Source organism: Diorhabda sublineata, chromosome 4 (assembly GCF_026230105.1).
Source record: "Diorhabda sublineata isolate icDioSubl1.1 chromosome 4, icDioSubl1.1, whole genome shotgun sequence".
NCBI lineage: Eukaryota > Metazoa > Arthropoda > Insecta > Coleoptera > Chrysomelidae > Diorhabda > Diorhabda sublineata.
Genome location: NC_079477.1, coordinates 37,945,683 through 37,972,549, shown reverse-complemented (window position 1 = coordinate 37,972,549; position 26,867 = coordinate 37,945,683). Strand labels below are relative to the sequence as shown.

The window sequence follows — 26,867 nt, the reverse complement described above, 5'->3', positions numbered from 1 at the left end:
GTACAACAAAGCTCGTCAAAGTAAAGTGGTTATTGGATTTTATTGACGGGTTCGTAACTTCAACGTTTACCTTGAAGAAATACAATGCGGTGCCAACCCGTCTGGAAAAGTATCAATAAATGAAAGGAAGTTTGATGACTTGAAAAAGCTCACCACGAGGTATAAATCTTTTTACGGCAACATCATCCAGTGACCTACTACAAAAACGTTGTCTAATGTTGACAGGGTGTACGAACACGAGTAGTGCCAAAAATTAATAAAAGTTGTTTATGTGTTTTTATTACTGAACATCCTACTTATACTTTAAAAAACTAAATATTGCTAAAAATGGGCTCGGAACACTGCAGAAGCCCATTAAGTGAAACATTTTTTACATTTTTTTTTCATGATAGTGAAAAAACATAGATTAAATTCAAACGCCATTAGTTTTAAAAGATAAAAATAAAGTTTTTCTTCGTTTTTCGAAAATTTAAAAAAGTGCAGTTAACGGGTATCCCGCGAGCCGGACCACGCAAATGTTTTTCCTAATTCCGATCCTGATTTAACCTTGAAAATTGGGTGAAAGTAGAAAATCAGAACAACCAAATCAATATACACCTGCATTTGTAGTAGTAAACAGCTGACCTATACATTTACCCACAGAGACCTCTGTTAGATTCCTGTATGTATACAACACTCTTCGCGCACCTTTTATAAATAGGATGCCGTCGACGTTGCTGGCGTTGAAGGAAAAAATTTCAGCTTTTTCATGCTTTAGTCGCAAACTCGGAACGGAGACAAAAGTAGTGAATACGCGCGAGCCGTTTTTTCGTATTTTGACCGATCAACTTTAGCCTTAATGAAACAATTTGTCATTTCTAATTATATTAGAACTACGTCAAGGTATCGTATTATTGATATTTCTCAGAATTGTGTATTTATGCGGCACGAGTGCTTTTAAATAATGTGACGAGTTCGTGATGTCTGTAATGTAGGTACTTATAATTCATATTTCGAACACTGAACGGAACCAATATTATGTACAAGTATACGACTGTATACGCTAAACTAAACAGTCATAATTATTACGACGATCCTAAATAACGAATGTTTATATTCACGTTGACAATTCAGTCCAATATGTTCCACTATGCATGCAGGAATCTGTTTGATCATCGTTCCTTAACATCGAGTCTTATGCACACCTCTGGACTTTCGAGTCTTATGCAAACTTCTGGACTTTCGAGTCTTTCCATGATTTTAGACTTTCGAATCTTATGCGCACTTCTGCACTTTCGAGACTTTCGAATCTTATGCGCACTTCTGCACTTTCGAGACTTTTGAACGCTTCTGGACTTTCGAGTCTTTCCACGATTTTGGACTTTCGAATCTTATGCGCACTTCTGGACTTTCCGAGATTTTAGAACGCTTCTGGACTTTCCAGTCTTATGCGCACTTCTTGGACTTTTGAATCTTTGAACGCTTCTGGACTTTCGAGTTTTTCCACGATTTTAGACTTTCGAGTCTTTTGCGCACTTCTGAACTTTTGAGTCTAATGAACGCTTCTGGACTTTCGAGTCTAATGAACGCTTCTGGACTTTCGAGTCTAATGAACGCTTCTGGACTTTTGAGTCTAATGAACGCTTCTGGACTTTCGAGTCTAATGAACGCTTCTGGACTTTCGAGTCTTTTGCGCACTTCTGGACTTTTGAGTCTAATGAACGCTTCTGGACTTTCGAGTCTAATGAACGCTTCTGGACTTTCGAGTCTTTTGCGCACTTCTGGACTTTTGAGTCTAATGAACGCTTCTGCACTTTCGAGTCTTATGAACGCTTCTGCACTTTCGAGTCTTATGAACGCTTCTGGACTTTCGACTCTTATGAACGCTTCTGGACTTTCGAGTCTTATGAACGCTTCTGGACTTTCGAGTCTTATGAACGCTTCTGGACTTTCGAGTCTAATGAACGCTTCTGGACTTTCGAGTCTTTTGCGCACTTCTGGACTTTCGACTCTTATGAACGCTTCTGCACTTTCGAGTCTTATGAACGCTTCTGGACTTTCGACTCTTATGAACGCTTCTGGACTTTCGAGTCTTATGAACGCTTCTGGACTTTCGAGTCTTATGAACGCTTCTGGACTTTTGAGTCTAATGAACGCTTCTGCACTTTCGAGTCTTATGAACGCTTCTGGACTTTCGAGTCTTATGAACGCTTCTGGACTTTCGAGTCTTATGAACGCTTCTGGACTTTTGAGTCTAATGAACGCTTCTGGACTTTCTACTCTTATGAACGCTTCTGCACTTTCGAGTCTTATGAACGCTTCTGGACTTTCGACTCTTATGAACGCTTCTGCACTTTCGAGTCTTATGAACGCTTCTGGACTTTCGAGTCTTTTGCGCACTTCTGGACTTTTGAGTCTAATGAACGCTTCTGGACTTTCGAGCCTTATGAACGCTTCTGGACTTTCGAGTCTTTTGCGCACTTCTGGACTTTTGAGTCTAATGAACGCTTCTGGACTTTCGACTCTTATGAACGCTTCTGCACTTTCGAGTCTTTTGCGCACTTCTGGACTTTTGAGTCTAATGAACGCTTCTGGACTTTTGAGTCTAATGAACGCTTCTGGACTTTCGAGTCTAATGAACGCTTCTGGACTTTCGAGTCTTTTGCGCATTTCTGGACTTTTGAGTCTAATGAACGCTTCTGGACTTTCGAGTCTTTTGCGCATTTCTGGACTTTCGAGTCTTATGAACGCTTCTGGACTTTCGAGTCTTTTGCGCATTTCTGGACTTTTGAGTCTAATGAACGCTTCTGGACTTTCGAGTTTTTTGCGCATTTCTGGACTTTTGAGTCTAATGAACGTTTCTGGACTTTCGAGTCTTTTGCGCACTTCTGGACTTTTGAGTCTAATGAACGCTTCTGGACTTTCGAGCCTTATGAACGCTTCTGGACTTTCGAGTCTTTTGCGCACTTCTGGACTTTTGAGTCTAATGAACGCTTCTGGACTTTCGACTCTTATGAACGCTTCTGCACTTTCGAGTCTTATGAACGCTTCTGGACTTTCGAGTCTAATGAACGCTTCTGGACTTTCGAGTCATATTTGGACTCCACTGGATATACGCTTCAATTGTTAAACTCCTTGCGCATGGAGCTGTAGTGAAAGTCAAAACTAAAGTGCAATTGGACAGCACTCGCATGTGCGAGGTTTAAGCACTAGGGTGAGCCTTGAAGTTTGCCTAATAATATCAAAAGGTTTAAGCTAAGATGCCTCATCAAATTTTCAATTATCTTTGACCACTTACTAACCCAACTATGAACTATGAATACTGATAATTAATTATAATGAAAACTATGAGTAGTTAGTATGGAACGCCTCAATTATCTCGGGAACGTCTTGTACGATTTTTATAAGTTTTAGCGCTTACAGCAGATGCTCAAACTGTTGTCCATTTACTTCAAAACAATCTGTGACAATCCTATCTTTTAATTCCTGAATATTGGCAGGTTTTGTTTAATAAACGATGTTTTTTAAGTGACCCCCACAGGAAATAGTCTAAAGGATAAAACCACGCCTTATAATCCTCTGGGAAACACATTATTTAGTTATTGCCTCACCGCACACGCATAGTGAGATGAGACACCATCTTGTTGTAGCCAAATATGTCTTTTTTTATATAGTTATTGTCTAAAAATTCCGCCCATACATTCAGTTTTTCGGGATATTGAGATTCACGCATGTAACGAGGATCGTTACGTGACCAGCATCTACAATTATGCCGATTTACGTTTCCATTAATACAGTGGCCTTATTGTAAAATATAACATTTCTTAAAAACATTACAACGTTTTTCCGAAATATCATTTTCCCTGGATATTTGTCTAGTACATAAATCGTCTTCTATTAGGACACAAACATCTAAAGATTTGTTATCAGTCGATGCAGTTTTCCTGCGATCTGGATAAACCTTTTACCGAATCAGTTTCGTTGAACTTTTTTACTAATTTCCTAACAGTATATCTTGTTTCGGTTAGGATATACATTATTAAATCTGTCAATTTAATTTTATGATCTAATTGGTTGTTTAGAAGTTGTATTTGAATCCACCGGAATTAGTAGAAGTAGCTGAAGAAACTTTACAAAAAGTATTGTCAGCTAAATCGCGGAAAATTTACGAAACCGCGTATCCAGGATTCATGAATTGAAGGATGAAAAAACATGCAGGTGTTCCCCGAAGATGGTGTTACTGGTTTATTTCTCGAAATTGGCACAACAAAAGGCATCAAGAATCGAATCGAATCATTCAATGATTAAAATAATTTTATATAATGATCCCGATGAAGTTTATTTAATGGTCAAACTTTCAGTTAAATCTTGGGAAGACTCGATGACTCGAAAGGTGGTTGGTCGCCGAAGGAAATGTTGATGGATCGGTGCCACTCGAGACAGAAATTGCTAAGGAATTGATTGGTGGTAGTGTTGAAATGACACCAGATTTGCGATCAAGTACAGAAAATTTGACTATGGTACCGAATAGTTTAAGGAATGTGTCATTGATGCAATCCACATTGGATAATTGTAATTTTAATTTAAAGGCAATGCAACTTGAATTTGTTTCCTGTCAACAGAGACAGGAAAAAATATAATTTTCGAGCACGTGACGTACTTAATTTTGAATTTTTTATTATTGTTCTAGGTAGTGATACTCAACTGCCACAATGAATCTAATGTTTAGGAAGACCTTCGGGGAACAGAAAGCCGGAGTGGCGGCCATCAAAGGAAACAAGATCAGCGTTTGTCGACATACTAGCAAAAGGAGTCGAGAACAAGGTTACACCGCAATGGAGGAGCACCACTACAGGACACACTTATTTTTCAGTCCACCTCGTTGTAGCTTTGGTGCCGCTGACGAAGATGGTAATTTACCACATTTAGACACATAAATAAATGCACACTGGCTTAAACACGCCACACAGTAATATTTCAACCGAAATTAAAAAATATTGTCGATAAAATAGGTTTCTTTCTGGGATTTTTTCGAAAATTCATCACTAGCTCAAATTGATACAGGATTAGTTATAACCTCTGGAATAAACTGAATTGAAAAGAGAAAATTTGAAACTATACTGGCAGATCCCTTTGCTTCTTTGATCCTTACACTTACAAAAAAAAATTTTATTCCTCATTAGGAATAACCAATTCTTTCCATCGATCCATCGATCTCTTTGAATTATTAAATAATCGCTGGTTGCCACATTTGGAGAATAGGACTGATACTTCATTTTATTCTGCCTCTTTTGACATAAATTAAAAAAATAGAACGTCAAATTTGTCAACGTTTCTGTTACTTTATTTGATAAAGTTTGTTTTTCTGCATTATTACCTCATATTTCTGACCTTGAAGAGGTTGAGTTAATATGGACACCAGGTCAAAAACGGTATTCCTTGGGCACTAGGAAAAATCCTCGTAGTGATCTACAATGTAAAAAAAAGAAAGTAAAACTATGAGGTCTTCCGGCGTTTTTACCAAACAGAGCTACAGAATGAATATATTGAAACAAATCGTATTGGTGCAGCAAATTGGGCTGCTTTCCGGTCTGATTCCAGTAAATACAAACAGTTATGACTTCTTCAGTATTTATTTAACATAAGTAAAAGTTTTTGTTACTTCATTTGATAAATCTTGTTTTTCTTCATTATTACTTCATCTTGGGCTGGTTTCCGGTCTGATTTCAGTAAAGATACTAGATACTAGATAAGTTACCAGTCTTCTGATAGGCCAATCATCTTCCACTTTGAGAATAGTGGCAGTTTTCTACACTTTCACTTCAAGTGAACTCCAATTAATTATTGAATTATCTGTATGCTTTTTCAATGAATAATTCAGAGCCAAGCAAAGTGACAGGAATTATAAACAAGCGTATATTGAATATTTTTGATTAAAAACGAATGTATTCGATTGCATATCATCATCACTAGCGCTACAGCCGTACAGGGAGGCTTCGACTTCCTTCAGCATCGAACACCATCCTCTTTGCTGCACCAATCTTCTCTCTATATTAGCGTCAGTCTCCCTCTGTATTTTCTGTTTGTTGGTGGGGCCTCAAAGTTCTTTTTTGTGGACACGCTGTTAGAGATACGATAAGAGACGCCCTACCGCGAACTGAATAGTAAATAACTTGTCCAGGTCCGCATTACAATATGTAATTAACAGTATCAGTGAATCATTCAAAAGTGTAGATAAACAACATTACGCAAAAAATTAATCCCTTGGAATTCCTTATTAAAACGTGAATTTGGTTAGGTTAGGTTAAGTTCTGTTTCTGTTTTGTGTTCCGACTGACTTGGGCATCGTTTGTGAACCGTTTCCGGGGCGGAATTTTCGATACTTTTACCGGAATATCTATAAATACTTCGGATAACCGTTTTCTAGCTTGGTTTTAAGTTATTAAGGGGGTTGTTTCGTCGATATCTTTTGATCCGGGGTGTGTTACCATCTGTTACACTATTGTACTCATAACAAAGCATTACTCATAATTCACTGAATAATCAAAGAAATAAATTCATAACGAACTGTAAGTAGATTTGTATTTTGAATGTACGGTTACCAAAAGTGAATTTTTTTTTGATTTCTTTATTGATTATTAGTTGCTGTTGCTGCTGTTTCGTTTGTCTTCTTATCTAAAGCACGTACTACCTTATTGTTTGTAAAATACTGAGACAAACAATCTAATATTTTATTATCCAGTTGCGCAATTGAGCACCCGATCGAGCACATGGTGCGCAAAGCTTAAAACGCATGTAATTTTTGAGATATCATGTTTTCCCCTTGTCCCTCAAGCGCCACATAAAATTATTTGTCTTTACGAGCTTCAAAATTGCACTTTAAACACAAATTGTAGAATTGTAGGTTTACATTTCGTGTTTTGGAAATGAAATCACAATCGAGTAGGTGGAAACAGTAGGAATAATATGTGAAGTGAATAAATCTGTGAAATTTTTAATTAAGTACGGGTTTTTATTTACCAACGTAGTTCCTCGACTCTTTGTCCAACGTTATCCCAATTTTTGTATATTTTTCGAAATAATTCCATCGCGTTAAATCGCCGAGACATTTCTTTAGGTTTGGAAACAAGAAATAGTTACAGGGGGCTAAATCCGAATAAAACAGGGAGTAATTTGTAATTTAATTTTATCTATTTTACATTTTTCGTTTTTGACCGGGGCCTTATAATAAAAACAGTGTGTTCACTATGATTATCACTTACGGTTCTTTAAGGTATTCAATTTTTTTACATTTTTGACTTTATTTTCAAGTACATTTTTTTTAATTGACGTACTAGCTTTCAAAGCAGCGTGCACAATCAAAAACGGCACGTGGACAACTATTTTTAACGTTATATTAGAATTATAAATAAGGGAGGAGCAGTTCCAGAGATTTTTTTTGAAATTTCCTCCCTCTTAAGGGCGTGTTTCTAATAATTCGAAAATATTTTCACTCTACGAGTTATAATATAACATTTTGAATCATCATCGATTTGATCTTGTAGATTATCGAATATAAACTATTCAAATATTACGTTTAATAGTTAAGGTGGCACTTTTTCGTTTAAGTACCATTTGATTATCAAAATTCTATTATATCCTCCATCTTTTACAGGTTCGCTCGATTCAACAGGTAATGCCCAAAGAATGCAAAGAGCTATATTGCACACAGGTCTGTCAGAACGATTGTTTGACAAACTAATTTGAATGTTCGTGTTTGCTTGTATTAATTGCACCTTTTGAATTTAACTAATTGTTACAAATTGTCAAGAGAAGGTCGTTATTCGTTGTTTGGTAAGAAGTGATCCGATTCCAAGGTCTCAATCTGCCTACTCCTTGGAATTTCACCGAGGAAATGAAAGGCTGAAACAAAAATATAAACTACACGATAGAACACCCCCATTGCTGGTCTCGAGCTAACAGTATCCATATCTTGCGGGATCTTCCAACGGTTCGCCGCTCTAAGGGCGACTTACCTCTAGCAATTTTGACCATTCTGTCGTTATCTATGTATTCGTTCCGGTCTTTCTTTCTTCCCAATATCCATTTGGTTACGTTGTCAATCTTCTAATGTCCTCGCTTATCACCTTGTCGTTTTTGCTGCAGATATCTTCATTTTTAAACTTTGTGTTGAATTTTAATAGTAATCTCTGTTAGGTCATCTTCGTTTTTTGCAATCAGATCAGCATCATCTTGACGACTTTGTTCCCCTTTGAGTGCTCGTCGAATACCATTGTTTACAGGAGTTCCTTCGGTAGTTTTGGCCTGTATTTTGTTTCTCTGGCAAATGTTTTCGATGGTTTTTATGATTTAATTATGAGATTTGCCTGTTGTATAGAAGGTTTACCAGTTGTATTCGATCGAACGCCTTTTCCGCGTCTATAAAACACGTACGAACGCCGTCAATGCTGTCAATGCGAAACCCCTTAATCTTTTTCATTCTCAAATTTGTTTCAAAACGCACTTTAACCTATCACCACTCGGGTAACTCCATCGGTCCTCGGATGGGTTGATGCCACTCATCCTAAGTGCCAATAAAGAGGAGGAGTTTCGTCGTCCTTAATAAGCTGCAATTCGTTCAGCCAATAGATTGGAGTTTCTGTCGAAAAAGTCAAATTCAGATGGCATCGCCGAAGATACGTTTCTATCCGAGTCAACAACGTACTGAAATCCTTAAAAGTTGAAGATTTGTTAACCAAAATCCGCTTCAAATGAGATTTTATACTCTTTATCCCTGCTTCTCAGAAGCCGCCAAATGTAGTTGTCTGAGTAAACATTACAAGGCTGTCTTCTTCTATTAATGGATCTGTTAAAAGCTGCTGAAAAGGCTGCGGTCCCAAGTTCTAGAACTAACTCGATATGCAAGTGTTTTCGTGTTCACATGAAAAGACAAATAAAAGCCTTGGTCGCCCCTAGTTTTTCGGCCTTTTACCAAAAAAAGAACTCCATAATCTGTACCAACATCTGGTAAATTACCCGTTATATAATTCAGAGGTTTGGACTTAGTCTTGTAGCATCTAATGCATTGATTTCCATCCCAAGAATTCCGTGATGAAAAGGTAAATATTTTTCTCTAATTGATACAAACTGTAATTCGTATTTATTGCCTAAATTTACAGCGCCCGCGGGAAAGGTTCAAGCATCTCGTCGATGGTAGTTTATTCCTCTACTTGATAGTTTCCTTTACACCTTTCTGTCATCGAGATTGTCAAATCGAAGAGCTTTCTTTTAGCCCAGCATTGTAAAGTAATCCTAATAAGGAATAAATTTCTGCTGAATCAGTCTGTCGACAATCTCGATTCGATCTAAATAAAGATTTCTATTGTAAAAAAAGGTTCCAGCAATCAACTGGTGACATTGCACTGCGGAAACTCTCGCACCACCAGGTGGACGAATTATAATGTTTAGGATTGCAATGCTAAACTGTTATTTTGTCTTTTCTGAGATCATCTTGGTCAGAATGATCGCTTTCACCATTTAACGTGTTTGCCGGATCAATCTGATGCTGTCTGTCGCTAGTAGACCTCAGAAATCACCTGCCAGATGGTTACTGGAACTAAACCGGTGACGACGTCGCGTTCCCTTCCTTCCCACAATCATCTAAACAGCCTTTTGGCGCCAAAAAAATTCTGTAGGTGAGAGATGCTGTCTGTCGCTGGTAGACCTCAGAAATCACCTGCCAGATGGTTACTGGAACTAAACCGGTGACGACGTCGCGTTCCCTTCCTTCCCACAAGCATCTAAACAGCCTTTTGGCGCCAAAAAATTTTGTAGGTGAGAGATGCTGTCTGTCGCTGGTAGACCTCAGAATTCACCTGCCAGATGGTTACTGGAACTAAACCGATGACGACGTCGCGTTCCCTTCCTTCCCACAAGCATCTAAACAGCCTTTTGGCGCCAAAAAAATTCTGTAGGTGAGAGATGCTGTCTGTCGCTGGTAGACCTCAGAATTCACCTGCCAGATGGTTACTGGAACTAAACCGATGACGACGTCGCGTTCCCTTCCTTCCCACAAGCATCTAAACAGCCTTTTGGCGCCAAAAAATTTTGTAGGTGAGAGATGCTGTCTGTCGCTGGTAGACCTCAGAATTCACCTGCCAGATGGTTACTGGAACTAAACCGATGACGACGTCGCGTTCCCTTCCTTCCCACAAGCATCTAAACAGCCTTTTAGCGCCAAAAAAATTCTGTAGGTGAGAGATGCTGTCTGTCGCTGGTAGACCTCAGAAATCACCTGCCAGATGGTTACTGGAACTAAACCGATGACGACGTCGCGTTCCCTTCCGTCCCACAATCATCTAAACAACCTTTTGGCGCCAAAAAATTTTGTAGGCTAGAGAAAATCCAGAAATCTAGAGAAAAAAGAAAACTATTTATAAATTTCCGCTGAATCAGTCTGTCGACAATCTCGATTCGATCTAAATAAAGATTTGTGAATCGTATTATAGACTCGATCATAGAGTCAGGGAAAAACTGGTGACTTTGCACTGCGGAAACTCTCACACCACCAGGTGGACGAATTATAATGTTTAGGATTGCAATGCTAAACTGTTATTTTGTCTTTTCTGAGATCATCTTGGTCAGAATGATCGCTTTCACCATTTAACGTGTTTGCCGGATCAATCTGATGCTGTCTGTCGCTTGCAGACCTCAGAAATCACCTGCCAGATGGTTACTGGAACTAAACCGGTGACGACGTCGCGTTCCCTTCCTTCCCACAAGCATCTAAACAGCCTTTTGGCGCCAAAAAAATTCTGTAGGTGAGAGATGCTGTCTGTCGCTGGTAGACCTCAGAATTCACCTGCCAGATGGTTACTGGAACTAAACCGGTGACGACGTCGCGTTCCCTTCCTTCCCACAAGCATCTAAACAGCCTTTTGGCGCCAAAAAATTTTGTAGGTTAGAGAAAAAAAGAAAACTATTTTATTTTCGTTTTTGTACACAACTTTTTCATCGAGTCGCGTAATCTTTTATAATAGATAATTGAATTAAATAATTGGGGAATGGGATTATTATAGATAAACGTGAAGGACACGGCCCAGACCTTGTATTTATATATATATACAAAATAGTGTGTAAATACTTTGGCTTGCGGTAGTTTTGCTTAAATTTACGAATATAGACACAGTGATAAAATACGTCGTAAAATTGTAGTATGCTGGTTAAGTTGGATTGGAGCATCCAATTTTAGATCACAGCTTCGTAAAATACGCAAAACGTGGCAGGTATGAAAACTTTAATATCATTGTGGCATCGGCTATTGTATTCATACAAAAAAATATATTAAAATAATGTAGTGTTGTGATGACGTTGATGTTGACAGTGCGTTTATTTTTAGTGCCGAATTCGTATTTATACATTCCTGTCGGTCTGAATCGTTTATTTTTGGCTCGGTCAAATATATGCGAAATTGTGGTTAATTGTTGAAGATTTGTTACCTACAAACACATGACTCGAATGAAGGTTTACTTTTCTTACGTTTCATCACATTATTCATTTTATTTTGAGTTTGTATTATTTTCATTATCTAATTTTAGCCGGAGACAATATTTTTTTTTAAAAACCAATTTAATCGAGCAACACAAATTTGCGCTTCGGATAAGTTGTCCAGGCTAACGAGGTTTTCACCTCCGATTTCCACGAAATTTTAAGCAAAAAATGTTCATAGCATTTTTTTTGCAAAAATCGATAGTGTTTTAGTTATGCGCGATTGAAAAATTGAATTTTTCTCGAAAAAAACACGTTTTTAATCAATTTTTCACGAATAACTCATTTATTTTTGATTTTATCAAAAAAAGTATGAGAAACAAAAATGAAGCTTATAAAAAAACGAAGAGATTGGTTTTTTTAAATTTTCTTTAGGCATAATACGAACCGAGTTATGATTCATTGAAGGTTGAATATTTTTATCGAATAAACATTTTTTAATATTCAACGTCGAGTAACTGAAAAACTATTAACTTTTCGATGTAATTTCATATAATCTTTTTCAAAGTACTTCTAAAAAGCTTTAAAATGATGTTTAACGGAACTATTTAGCAAGAAAATCAAGAAAGTTATGGCCGAACTAAAATCGTTTATATATTTTTTTAAAAAACCAATTTAATCGAGCAACACAAATTTGCGCTTCGGATTAGTAGTTTTCACCTCCGATTTCCACGAAATTTTAAGCAAAAAATGTTCATAGCATTTTTTTTGCAAAAATCGATAGTGTTTTAGTTATGCGCGATTGAAAAATTGAATTTTTCTCGAAAAAAACACGTTTTTAATCAATTTTTCACGAATAACTCATTTATTTTTGATTTTATCAAAAAAAGTATGAGAAACAAAAATGAAGCTTATAAAAAAACGAAGAGATTGGTTTTTTTAAATTTTCTTTAGGCATAATACGAACCGAGTTATGATTCATTGAAGGTTGAATATTTTTATCGAATAAACATTTTTTAATATTCAACGTCGAGTAACCGAAAAACTATCAACTTTTCGATGTAATTTCATATAATCTTTTTCAAAGTACTTCTAAAAAGCTTTAAAATGGTGTCTAACGGAACTCTTTAGCAAGAAAACCAAGAAAGTTATGGCCGAAATAAAATCGTTTATATATTTTTTTTTTTTTAAACCAATTTAATCGAGCAACACAAATTTGCGCTTCGGATAAGTTGTCCAGGCTAACGAGGTTTTCACCTCCGATTTCCACGAAATTTTAAGCAAAAAATGTTCATAGCATTTTTTTTTGCAAAAATCGATAGTGTTTTAGTCATGCGCGATTGAAAAATTGAATTTTTCTCGAAAAAAACACGTTTTTAATCAATTTTTCACGAATAACTCATTTATTTTTGATTTTATCAAAAAAAGTATGAGAAACAAAAATGAAGCTTATAAAAAAACGAAGAGATTGGTTTTTTTAAATTTTCTTTAGGCATAATACGAACCGAGTTATGATTCATTGAAGGTTGAATATTTTTATCGAATAAACATTTTTTAATATTCAACGTCGAGTAACCGAAAAACTATCAACTTTTCGATGTAATTTCATATAATCTTTTTCAAAGTACTTCTAAAAAGCTTTAAAATGATGTTTAACGGAACTCTTTAGCAAGAAAACCAAGAAAGTTATGGCCGAACTAAAATCGTTTATATTTTTTTTTTTTTTAAACCAATTTAATCGAGCAACACAAATTTGCGCTTCGGATAAGTTGTCCAGGCTAACGAGGTTTTCACCTCCGATTTCCACGAAATTTTAAGCAAAAAATGTTCATAGCATTTTTTTTGCAAAAATCGATAGTGTTTTGGTTATGCGCGATTGAAAAATTGAATTTTTCTCGAAACAAACACGTTTTTAATCAATTTTTCACGAATAACTCATTTATTTTTGATTTTATCAAAAAAAGTATGAGAAACAAAAATGAAGCTTATAAAAAAACGAAGAGATTGGTTTTTTTAAATTTTCTTTAGGCATAATACGAACCGAGTTATGATTCATTGAAGGTTGAATATTTTTATCGAATAAACATTTTTTAATATTCAACGTCGAGTAACCGAAAAACTATCAACTTTTCGATGTAATTTCATATAATCTTTTTCAAAGTACTTCTAAAAAGCTTTAAAATGATGTTTAACGGAACTCTTTAGCAAGAAAACCAAGAAAGTTATGGCCGAAATAAAATCGTTTATATATTTTTTTTTTTTTAAACCAATTTAATCGAGCAACACAAATTTGCGCTTCGGATTAGTAGTTTTCACCTCCAATTTCCACGAAATTTTAAGCAAAAAATGTTCATAGCATTTTTTTTGCAAAAATCGATAGTGTTTTAGTTATGCGCGATTGAAAAATTGAATTTTTCTCGAAAAAAACACGTTTTTAATCAATTTTTCACGAATAACTCATTTATTTTTGATTTTATCAAAAAAAGTATATGAAACAAAAATGAAGCTTATAAAAAAACGAAGAGATTGGTTTTTTTAAATTTGCTTTAGGCATAATACGAACCGAGTTATGATTCATTGAAGGTTGAATATTTTTATCGAATAAACATTTTTTAATATTTAACGTCGAGTAACCGAAAAACTATCAACTTTTCGATGTAATTTCATATAATCTTTTTCAAAGTACTTCTAAAAAGCTTTAAAATGATGTTTAACGGAACTCTTTAGCAAGAAAATCAAGAAATTTATGGCCGAACTAAAATCGTTTATATATTTTTTTAAAAAACCAATTTAATCGAGCAACACAAATTTGCGCTTCGGATAAGTTGTCCAGGCTAACGAGGTTTTCACCTACGATTTCCACGAAATTTTAAGCAAAAAATGTTCATAGCATTTTTTTTGCAAAAATCGATAGTGTTTTGGTTATGCGCGATTGAAAAATTGAATTTTTCTCGAAAAAAACACGTTTTTAATCAATTTTTCACGAATAACTCATTTATTTTTGATTTTATCAAAAAAAGTATGAGAAACAAAAATGAAGCTTATAAAAAAACGAAGAGATTGGTTTTTTTAAATTTTCTTTAGGCATAATACGAACCGAGTTATGATTCATTGAAGGTTGAATATTTTTATCGAATAAACATTTTTTAATATTTAACGTCGAGTAACCGAAAAACTATCAACTTTTCGATGTAATTTCATATAATCTTTTTCAAAGTACTTCTAAAAAGCTTTAAAATGATGTTTAACGGAACTCTTTAGCAAGAAAATCAAGAAATTTATGGCCGAACTAAAATCGTTTATATATTTTTTTAAAAAACCAATTTAATCGAGCAACACAAATTTGCGCTTCGGATAAGTTGTCCAGGCTAACGAGGTTTTCACCTCCGATTTCCACGAAATTTTAAGCAAAAAATGTTCATAGCATTTTTTTTTGCAAAAATCGATAGTGTTTTAGTTATGCGCGATTGAAAAATTGAATTTTTCTCGAAAAAAACACGTTTTTAATCAATTTTTCACGAATAACTCATTTATTTTTGATTTTATCAAAAAAAGTATAACAAACAAAAATGAAGCTTATAAAAAAACGAAGAGATTGGTTTTTTTAAATTTGCTTTAGGCATAATACGAACCGAGTTATGATTCATTGAAGGTTGAATATTTTTATCGAATAAACATTTTTTAATATTCAACGTCGAGTAACCGAAAAACTATCAACTTTTCGATGTAATTTCATATAATCTTTTTCAAAGTACTTCTAAAAAGCTTTAAAATGATGTTTAACGGAACTCTTTAGCAAGAAAATCAAGAAATTTATGGCCGAACTGAAATCGTTTTCGAAATTTTTAAAAAACTACAAGATATACATAAAAATTGATGAAGAACAAAAAGTCAGTATTCCTTTTAATAACAAACATTTTGCTCGTTTCAAATTTTTTGTAACTTGTAAAACAACTGAGATTTGACTGATACCATTTTCGAGCCCTTTAAACGTTGCCCTTTTAAAAATAAAAGTTTTAAGAAATTTAAAACGTTTATAAACTTATAGGTTATAAAATTCCCTACAAATCTACGTTTCGAGTTACTAATTTGCTTGAAAATTAACCGAGATATGGCAAAAAAACTAAATACAGATTTTTCTGTCATAAGGGATGATTTATAGGGGTTGAAAATTATAAATACTAAATGTTCAAGTCAAAACAGCTAAAAAGATATCTAATTAGAATAAAAAAAATCATCAAAAAGAATAAATACGTCTATGAAAATTTTGTTTTCGGGTTTTTTCGAAATAAGGGATGATTTATAAGGTTTGAAGATTTGGGATGCGGAATATTTGAGTTGAACACAAACAAAAAGAGTCAATTTAATATAAATAAACTACTACCAAGTAATCCAATGTGTTTAATTCAATTAATGGTGGATTTTGAAGATAAGGGTAAGTCAAGGTTAATTGCAAATTTTCATGGAAATCGGACGGAATAGAATTAAAGCATTAAATGTCCAAAGATCCTCGAGTGGAACGTCTTCAATAGCACCTTTACCAACACTATAATTAACCCACTTCTGAAGCACGAGTGACATTTGATGACTCCATACTTTGGTGTGGATTTCTTCGCGACAGCGCCTTTTTCCGGTTTGATAGACTCGGAACCTGAACGCTGAACACTTAATGACGCAAAACACCTTTTTTCTCATACTGTATTGTACTTTAGAGTATTAATTTGTGTCCGAAAAACGGTACTTTACAGTATCTTTGTACTTTACAGTACTTTCAACCTCCTTGTAACATTCTTGTTATTTTCTTTTTGTTCTCGACGGATTCTTCCAGATGTTTTTCAGCCACTGATGAGCTCAGAACCAGCGTTGGCCAAAAACGTTGACGAAGCTCGAAAGATTAACGCGGTAAGGGTAAGAAAATTATTTGTCTGGTAAAGGGCGACATGTTTGTTCGAGCCGAGGAATCCGTTCACCAATTGGACGACGACAGGGCAGCTGTAATCGCCCCTTCACCAAAAGTAGTTTGTCGAGACATTCTACCCACGACAGTTGGCAGAGTACCAACTCAAAATCACCCATCCGGAGGACAAAAACAATCGCTCCAACTTTAGCCTTGTAGAAGAAAATTTTTCCTATATCAGGGCCATTTCCTTTCCAAAAATCACCACAACGGATCTCTCTCTTTTCAGACGTATGTTTGGCGAACTAATCAATAGATTAGATACTCCGAAAAACTAGAAATAAATGATTTGTCGATCAGATGGGTTTCGAGGGATTCTTCAGTTTCTTATTTTTTTTTTCAGAGCCGCGGTGCGGACCTATGACTGGAACGGGGGGTGAATCGCCGCCGATGCAGTCGACCATATCTCCCGCAATGACGGAGTCCGATTTACCTCAACCTTTGGTGGTGAGGAGTCCGTCGGTGTCTCTTATGAAGTGGCCCAATCAATTGCCGACGAAAGCTACGCCCACTCGACAGGTAAATTTCATGTTTCAAAACATATAATTATTCGCTCAGTAAAATAGATAATCGGATGAGAGCTACGGAAAATCCGATGGTCGTTTAAACACATCCATCTACTATAGAACCATACAAAATTTCTATGTCAAAATATTTTATTACTCGACATATTGTCTTTCAAAAGAAATGCTGCAAACCAGACCTCCACAGCTTTTATTATCTCCTCGTTGGAAGAAAATTTACGACCTTCTAAACTTTTTTTCAGTTGAGGAAAGAGATGATAGTCGGACGGAGCCAAATCTACCCTAAATCACGAATTTTTTGCATGGCAAAATGAGATTTGGGCGCAGGGGCGTTGTCCTGCAGAAACGAAACACCTTTGGATAGCTTTCCGCGTCTTTTCTCTTTAATTTTCTCCCCTAGAGTGATCAGTAATGTCGAATAGCAATCTCCAGTTATTGTTCAACCCTTATCCAAAGCATGGCGATCCCAAAAAACTGAAGCAAGAACTTTTCCAGCAGATTTTTGGACACGAAACTTCTTAGGTCTTGGAGAACTACAGTGTCGGCATTAAATCGATTTTCGCTTCGTTTCTGTATGGTAGAATGTACCCAAATTTCATCCATCTACCCTTACACGCTTTTGGTCAACATTTGGGGATCCATTTTGCAGCGATTTTTGTCATGTCCAAATTGAACTATATGATGAACACCTTCCCGATCGGTCATCATTTTCAATGGAATCTTTTGAAGCTTGCAGTTCAATTTTTCACGAAATACATTAATCACCAAGGGTATTACGCCTTTTAACACTTACACTTCTAATAATTTATTGTTCGTGGCTATGGTAACGCAATATTTATGGAACTGGTCTTCTCTTATGATAACTAATGGCAACACCGTAGACTTAAACTTGAATTATTGAATCGTTCACATAATAGAAATAGTTGAAATTTGTATTTACATTAAAAATTACGTAAAAAGTAATTCGGATTCAACATCGAACTCTGAATTAACAAAGAGCGAAGATAATAATAATAATTTTATTTTTCAATACTAGTAGAATTTTCCAGTCGAATAAAAAGAGCGAAATATTGTTTTTTTTTTTTCAATGCAACTCCTTAAAACAAATTGGAATACTCACACTTGTTTTTCTATTGAAGGTGAATTTCAATTATGGAAACGAAAGCAGCCATGTAGACGCTCAACGGGCCCTATCTGAATTGGATAAGGACTGCTTCATTATCCCAGTCCATAGTCTTGATAGGTTTCTTCCTGCGGGAGTTCCGATACCAGTAGGTATAAAACAAAACCATTTTTCCAACGAACTTTTGCTTTACTCCATAATTACTCCATAAGACCATGAAATCGTTTAGTGGGTTCTAGCTGTACCATTGACTGCAACAGATCACCACCATCGATACCGATCTTCGAAACATTCTGGCGTGAGTTGGAAGCAATCTAATCGAGTTCATTGTAGCAAATACCCAGACTGTTGTTTTTACAAAAAAAAGGTGACATCGCAGGTTAGGATTTGGTTCTATCTGGACATAAAATGTCACAATCACAGCAATAAAACTTGTTGGGTATTGAGGCTAGGAGCAATATGTCTTAGCATAGTCGCGTAGCTGAATTAGCTTAATAAAAACTTCTTAAAGGCCAAAAAGCTTTATACTCCGCAACTAATCATCTACAAAACCTGGATTCGGTAAACTTTGGAGTATTGCTGGCACATTTGGAGCTCGGCTCCGAAGCACAACCTGAGGATGCTCGAGACTCAATACAGAAGCGAACAATTCGACTTGTAGACGATCTACAGTTGACCAGAAACTAAATCTATGAAATATTTGGGCCAATATAATGAATATCTCATAATCTAGTACATTTAAATAAAACCTAATGATGTTTGAGTTCACTTGAAATGTTAATCAATAAATCTAACCTCAAAAAAGTACTACTTGAACTAAGTCTAACTAGCGCCCTCTATGACAGTCATATATATGAAAATTATGGAATGTATTCCCGTACTCCCCGTACAGCTTGTATACTAATTCGACTAAAAGGTTTTTTTTTTGTATTACAGAAACCTGTAAATAATAATAGTCTAGATAAAAAAGGGAATCTACATGTTATGGAGGTAACGTATTCGAGACGTCGTTATCAAATATAATTTATAATATAATAATTTTAGGTGCCCGATCCCAAGTTATGTGTCTTATGTCATTTAATGAGTCCGTTGGAGCCGGTAGATCCCGTTTTAGAGTCCCCGTTAGTTCAACCGCTACTTAAGCAAAGGGTAATAGCTGGGGAATTAGTTAATGACATAGCACAAGCCAAAACGGCGGTTACGGGAATGTTACTTGCCAATATGGAAAGGAATGGTATGATATTTCATGTTTTTTAGCGACCATGTTTGAGTAACTGGAAATAAACGTTATAGAGTAAAACTTGGTTCAATTCACACAACTGAAGTTTACAAAGATGACTCCTCTATAAAGCCACAGCCCGCTGTGTCCCTTGACCTTTCCAATTTCTCTTCCTCAACTATTTATGTCCGGAGTTATCCTCTTCCAAATGCGTTTTTCCAGGAAACTGATTGAGTCTTCATCGACTTTTTCCTACCACCTTTTCCCAGGTCTACCAATTGACCTACGCCCTTCAAAACTTGCACTTCTGTTCACTGAAAAAGCTCAGAAGACTGGCAACTTATCTTTGTCTTAATACGAGTACCGCGTAGCCAGAGCGAAGAAGCGATGGGAAAGATGATGACGAAAATATGTTGCGTCGATTAATTTTTTAAGAGAACATCCCTTCGAATCTTATTTATACGATTTTTATTCGTGGGACTCATTAATGGACACGTTTTTAATTTATCTAAATACTATACACTACACTTACTTATAATAATTCACTTGTCATTATCACTTAACTAACTCAAATAATTTATTTAAATTTTACAATTACTTTGCTGGTTCGCCCTGTTCAGTACGACTATTTATTATAAACGGAACTACGCTTAAAAAACGCGTTATGTATCCAAAATTTAGAAAAGTGAAGCTACAAAACAAAATTTTCCTAAAAATTATTCAAAAGAAACAATGTTAAAAAAGTTATATAAAAACAAAGATCAAACGAATTCCGGGTAATTCATCCAAGAAGGCGCCTCCGCCGCATTTTAGAATTTCACTTTATCCAAGCAGGACCGGGCTCCAGGGCGGAGATGAGTTCGTAACATACGTTGAATGATAACTTTCAGGACTTGGTTTTTTTTTTCATATTTTGTTTTCTTCCTAAAAAGTATTTATTTTCTAGAAATCTGACAAAAATTAAATCAATTTTACAAAAAAAACTATTTGAACTTGGTACATTTTGTGACAAAATTAGGATGGGGGGTTAGTTTTAAAAAATTTACTCTGGAGAAAATCCAGACAACTAAAAACGTATTGGAGCTGGTGTTTATTTGTTGGGGAGATGTCAAAAAAGTTGAAACTGTAAATGATGATATTCTTCTAGTTTATTTTCTCGAAACAGCCAAAAATATGAAATCTTCAACGTTACGAAGTCGGTTATCAATGCTGAAGAGTTGTTGGATGCCGTACCATCAGCGCTGTCCCGAAACTTGTTGCATACCGTGTTGGTGACTTGGTTACTCTGAAAAGACACGGAGGATGGCGCTTTTTGAACATAGCAGAAGGATGCATAAAAGGATCAATACAAAGAAAAATAAGAGTATCACAAAAATTCCTTTATCCTTCTCACTTGTCTAAAACATTCCATCAGGAAAATTAAAACATCTGCGAACTATTTGTTGTAACATCTTCCGTTCTAAAGAATCTGCATTAAGATCTGCAATAATGCAATAATAGTACAATAATTATATAAAATAATTGTTTTTTTCTTTTAATTAATTTCAATAGTTTTTTTATTTAGCGCACGGAAAAGTGTTTTCTGTTTATTTCCAGCCGAATTTCCATTCATAACGTACTATGTGATAAATACGTCTCAGACCAATCCTGTGATGTTCTACAATAATCTCCGCACTGCCAGTTTGAGCAAGTTCGATCCAAGAACTACTAGGTGAGTTAAATTAATTGAAAATAAAAATACGTGAATTTCAAATCTTACTAATTCGTTATCACGAAAAATTATTAAAATGCTAGTCATCAAAGAACTTTTCCAGCAATTTTTTTGGACACGACACCTCTTAGGTCTTGGAGAACCAGATTGTCTCCATTCCATCGATTGTTGCTTTGTTTCTGGATCGTAGAAATGTACCCAAATCTCATCCATAGTAATAATTCGGTTTAAGAAGTTTTCAAATCGAGCACGGATCGAACGCGATGTTTGTACGCTTGCACGCCTTTGGTCAACATTCAAACATTTTGCAGCAATTTTTCTCATGTCCAAATTGACGTTTTAGTCCAAATTGGACGATCTGATAAAATCACGTCATGAACTGCATCGATATTTTCGGGGATTAGCACAGAAACTGGCCTTCCAGATCGGTCATCATCTTCAATGGAAAATTTACTTCTTTTGAAGCTTACAAACCAATTTTTCACCAAGGACATTGATCACCAAGGGTATTAAGCATCTCTTCGTAAATCTGTTTATCTCTTAACCCTTTTAAATACAGGTAGTACTTGATGATGTTTTAGATACTCCAATTTTTCGGTTTTCCCAATGTCGATGGACACGTCAAACTTTACACTTACACTTCTACTAAGTTATTGTTCGTTGCTATGGTAACGCAATATTTCGTTTATGCACGGAATTGCATTTTGTTTTTAAATTTCAGATATACAGCTGCACATACGCTCGATTTATACACCGAAGTGGCTTCAATATGTCGACCGCCAGTACACGAAATCGGTATGTCATTACAAAAAACGCACAGTACATCTACAGGGTATCTCGTATCTGTGTATAAAGTTTTCGAAGGAGACGATAGAGAAAAATTTGAAAGGAACTGGTTGTACTGGACAGGTGTGTATATATGTATAAAATAATTTACCTGTATCTTTGTACATATTGTTTCTTTGGATGATCCCAAAAAACCATAAATTAAAACAAATTCTTTGCAAATAAAACAAAAAATAAAAAAAAAACAGTTCGATTCCAAAGTATCTTTATTAATATAAATTAATAAAAATTGTCCGAACTAGAGTCATTATTTGATCGAATTATGAGGGGTTGTAAAGAGGGTGATACCACATAATCATCTTCTTCTTCGAGAACATTTTAAACACAGTTTTTCCAAAGCTGCTGCTGCTAAAACTTTCCTTATAAATTCCACAACCTCTTTATTCAGTTCTGGAGACTAATTGTCTAAATCTCACTCAACCACGCCACTGCTTATCGCACGCAGTCTGGCAGGAATATTTCGAAGAAATTTTGTACATACAGCTCCGGCCAATAGAAGTGCATTTATGTCTACGATTCGTTGTTTTAATTGGTAAACAGTGGAGATGATGAGTCCACGTGGACTGACGGTTTGTGTTTATTCCTCTCATAACTTTCTTCTGCGTTTGATATTGGAAGAACTGTATATTTTAATAATTTTTTTATTTCAGGAGCAAGAATGATCTACCGATATCTACCCCACGCAGCGGGCCTTCGTCGAATTTCGCTGCACAAATCTCTTAGTCCGAAAGGCGACAAAATGTACATTTTATTATGCGAATGCGCTAATCTATTAGAAGACGTGACAGTTTGCGCATTGATATTACCTGCGCTAAGGGCAAGATTGACGGGATATACGGGATTATTTAGACCGTTACAAACCTTTTAATACGAAATGGGTCCAATCTAATTTTAAAACTATAGAGATAATATCGTGAGTCTACTAAAAAGGTTCCAGTCTCCTTTAATAATTTACAGGGTGATTTATAAAATTGAGCATAAATTTTAATTGGTTAAGAAGTTTCTTTATTTCTGTCGGGCAGTTAAATGTCTCCTTGAGGTTGGTTTTCGTATCGATCTGCTGGTATGCGGTAGACTATTCTCTGCAATCGGTGACAATGTCCTTAACAGACCACAGGAACACATGACAACTTTCTGGCGACAGTAGTCTCAGTAGAATCTCCTTATTGTCACAGCTTCTCTCCCAATCGAAAAGTTTAGGGGCAGATTCTTGAATGAGGTTAATCTTCAGATCATTGGCAAGCTGTCTGGCGCGCGTTTCGACGAGACTGAACACTAACACTACACCAACACTAACGATTACACTGTCTGTCATGCCGAGAAAAGTTTGCGTGGAAAAATCAATGGATAAAATGAAAATTTAGTAATTTGTTGTAAGGTTGGGATAGGTTGTGATAGGTTTTTCGATCGAACTGATGCATTTTCACACACGCATAGATCTCGACGACATATATCGAACAAAAGGCCGTTTTATCTTGGAAAAAATGGCACGGATCATTATTAATACATATCAGGGGTAGAAAAATTATGGCATCGATGCCATGTGATACGTAAAAATTTGTTTTACGATACAGTATGAAATAAAAAATATGTTTTGTCCGAATAACAAAGTGAAAACTTTTTAATAACTATCATTAGTAGCTCTTGCGTGAGTTTTATATATAAATTAGGAATTTTAGATGTGTATACAGTTGAATAATTTAAATAATCATTTTTATTGCTACACGGTTTTGTATAATAGTCCAGTCTTTCTATGTATTTTGAGCTGCTTTTTCCAATGGAATAAATATCTTCAATAAAGTGCCCAAATAAGGGGAAAATTATCATTATCATCCCTTAGAAAACGTCTTGAGAACGGTGGATCGAGCGAAAATTTTGCATAGAACAGAAAAATTAGTAAATTCCATTAGCTTTCGAATGAAATAAGCAAAAATATGGAATAATTCTAATATTTTGCATAAAATTCAATTTTATTGGCCAGTTACGAAAAATTCCTGATTTAGTCAAAAAAAAAAAACGAAATATCAAAGCATCACTTATTTGAAAATACAAAGGTGTGTACAATTTTGTGTGCGCTCGAAAAAGAAGAGTCAAAAGCTTATATTGACTGGACTATAAATATTAAATTGAATTATTAAGCTTGACTCAGGGTTTTTTAATGTTACATAGTCGGGCAAAATGGACGGAGAACACTGAATTTATAGTTAAATTATGCCTTTTATGGAAAATTTTTCGTATATTTCATATACTACGCAATGGCGTTTTTGGACATATGTCGGTAATATTTTGAATGCACCCTGTATGCATAGTTTTTATGATATTTTCAAATTTACTGATGCCGGGTTTACTATGTGAAATATTTATTTAATACAAGATGATAATTTTATACTTTCGTGGTCCCCTCGCTTTTTGGCTGTAGAAAATCGAAAAATCATCCGATTTCGACGCATTTTTTTTAATGGTTAGTAAATTATTTTCATTCGAGCCGAGGGCGAAAAGTTCATTTCTCAAGTACGTTGATTTTCCTTATTTTTGTGAAACTTCTGGTGTTATTACACCACTCTTAGTCAAGACCCCAAAAGTCGAGTAAAAAAGTTTGACGCGTGTATCACGTGAGGTTATTCTGATGAATTTTCCGCTTCTGGCGAGGCTTTTCCGACCTCCAAATCTTCTGGCTTTATTACAGCGTTCTTATTTGAGGTTCGGACCCCACGATCCAAGAGTTTTCACTAGTGCACCACATGAGGTCTTCCAGTCAATTTTTTCGCCCGGGAAAACCGTCTGGCATTTTCATATCCGACCTGTACAGAGTGCCACAAATCCCGTTTGGTGATGTACTAGTGCTGCTTTTTGCAGCCAGGTCTGGCACTAATCTGCCGTGACCTCAGCACTATCCTGCTGACAGCATATTTCTTCTGAGAACCGATTAATACGATTAGAAAGCAAAAGTTGTCAATACCTATTATCGCTAATGTATCTCTCGTGAAAAAAGGTCCGATTTTATTATTTCTTTAGCTATTCCACACAATTATGACATATACAAATCCGTTCACGCTAAAATTTGGTCTATAACAAAAAACGTGTAATATTTTATGAGAATATCGTCAAGTTTTTTAATTGAATTTTTAGATTTTTCCTGTACGTTTATAATCACATTGCCCAAATCCGTTATCTTCATTAGTGACTGTTTGTTTTTTTCCACGATCGGGAATATTTTTTACACTGTCGGTTTCATTGAATTTTCTCGAAATTAAAAATGAACTAAGTGCCTATAAGGGCATGAAATTTTGACGGTATGTTGGCTTGATCCCTTACATCTGCCCTTCCTTACCAGACCATAATTGGACCTCTTCAAAAAAGGAGGAATTTCTTGAACACACAAAATAATCATTATATTTATTCACATTCTTTTTCGTCTTATAATTTACGACCAACTAACTTCTTATAACCAAACACATCTGTGGTTATCGCGTTCCTCTATTCATTACGATTTTGCTGGTGTTCCAATGCCCAAAATAATCTTTGGTACCTATGTGCAGGTGTCGATGGTATTCTCCTCAAAAGTCGCTTGGATTTTAAATTATAATTACAGTCATACACCTACTATAACTCAATAAATTCAGATTTATCATATCTACTAACAAAAAAATACGAATACATTCAAAATATGAAATCATATTTCAAAAAATAACAATTTGATAAAAAATTTATTTCATAAAATTCGTACATTCGGTGTTCTGTCCACTTTGTTGACTCTGTATACAAACTCTAGTATGGAACAAATGATCTGTGATGTCTCAATTTGCATATTAATAAACAAAGTATGGATCATTTATATCTCCCCATATTCCTCCAATCTCCAATCATACATCTCTCTCTTAGCTATTCCATACTCTCCCAGGTGTAGCGATCTGAAGTTCCTCAGGTGTTTGTTGTCTCAACCCCTGTAGGTTATCCCAATAATCGGTTTTGCTCCTATTCACTTTGTTTTCCAGTGCTTTTTCCATTATTCTTTAGCTGATGCCGCAGAATGGTTCGGATCCCACGAAGGAGTTGTTGTCTGCCTCCGCTTTAGGAGACTGCTTGAGATGAAAAAACGTTTTTACTTTCTATTTTGTTTACTTCCACGATCTAATGAGTTCGTACTTTCTCCCACTAATATATCTAGAGCAAAATACTGGATCTAGAGTCGCCTAATGAACACCTACAACTCAGTTTTCTATTCCCTATTCCTGCTCGAATTCATCTAAAGCATCTTCAACTTATCCATCAAAACCTGTTCATCGATTCACAGCAGAGACTCGGACAGAAATCCTGAACTCATCGATCGAAATAGACAAAGTTATTAGATATGTAGAATATATCGATGATAGCTCAAAAATTCGAGATTCAGATGATTTTCGGCTACTTCGGAATAGTGAGATTTGTTCTTGTCAAAGATATTGGGATTTAGATGATCCATCGTACGCGTACTGGTTGAAATGTCATAATATTAGTCTACATATCAGTCCAAAACAAAAACATGACAAATGAGATGCTTTTAGTGCAGATTTTAATGAGGTTAACAAAAGCAATAACAGTTACAATCACTAAAATTGTATTTAAAGACTTAGGAATATAAAGAATTTTTTTAAACACGTTTGTTTTCTTTACCTTCCGCAGAACCAAACATTTGAAATTATCGCCAACACATTAAATAATAATACAATTTGTCTCATGTTCTCAATCTTAAGGCAGCTTAGAGGTTAAATAAACTTGAGGAAATTTGGGATTCCACATCATAGTGCGTCACACACCTTTCCAAACGTTTTTTCCATTGATCGAAGCAGTGCTGGAAGTCTTCTTTGGTGAGGGCATTTAGGAGCTCTGCCGTTTTTTGCTTTATCGCTTCCAACGACTTAAATCGGTCCCCCTTCAAAGCAGATCTGTTTCTAACCTTCCAAGGAAATCTGATCCGACCCGTCGACGAAAGAACTTTTGGTCAGGAGTCAGGTTTTTTGTCAAACTTTTGTCGTGTGTAATTCCTCGTGTAAAATCGTTTC

At 35.5% G+C, this 26,867-nt stretch overlaps 1 protein-coding gene across 3 annotated transcripts; it reads left to right on the top strand.

Moving 5' to 3' along the window:
- The first annotated feature begins 739 nt into the window (after positions 1-739).
- On the top strand, positions 740-26,463 carry LOC130442491 (uncharacterized). Of its 3 annotated transcripts, none has more exons than XM_056776644.1 (10): positions 756-882; positions 4,670-4,890; positions 7,634-7,690; positions 16,746-16,921; positions 18,066-18,197; positions 18,986-19,039; positions 19,094-19,283; positions 20,865-20,979; positions 21,701-21,888; positions 22,476-26,463. In XM_056776644.1, the coding sequence occupies exons 2-10, from the start codon at positions 4,692-4,694 to the stop codon at positions 22,691-22,693; spliced, it is 1,329 nt and encodes a 442-aa protein (XP_056632622.1). In that variant the 5' UTR covers positions 756-882; positions 4,670-4,691; the 3' UTR covers positions 22,694-26,463. The 3 variants fall into 3 exon arrangements, with proteins under 3 accessions (XP_056632625.1, XP_056632622.1, XP_056632624.1); XM_056776646.1 differs by having other exon boundaries at positions 765-882; positions 7,634-7,651; positions 22,476-26,457; XM_056776647.1 differs by lacking the exon at positions 7,634-7,690 and having other exon boundaries at positions 740-882.
- The last annotated feature ends 404 nt before the right edge of the window (positions 26,464-26,867 follow it).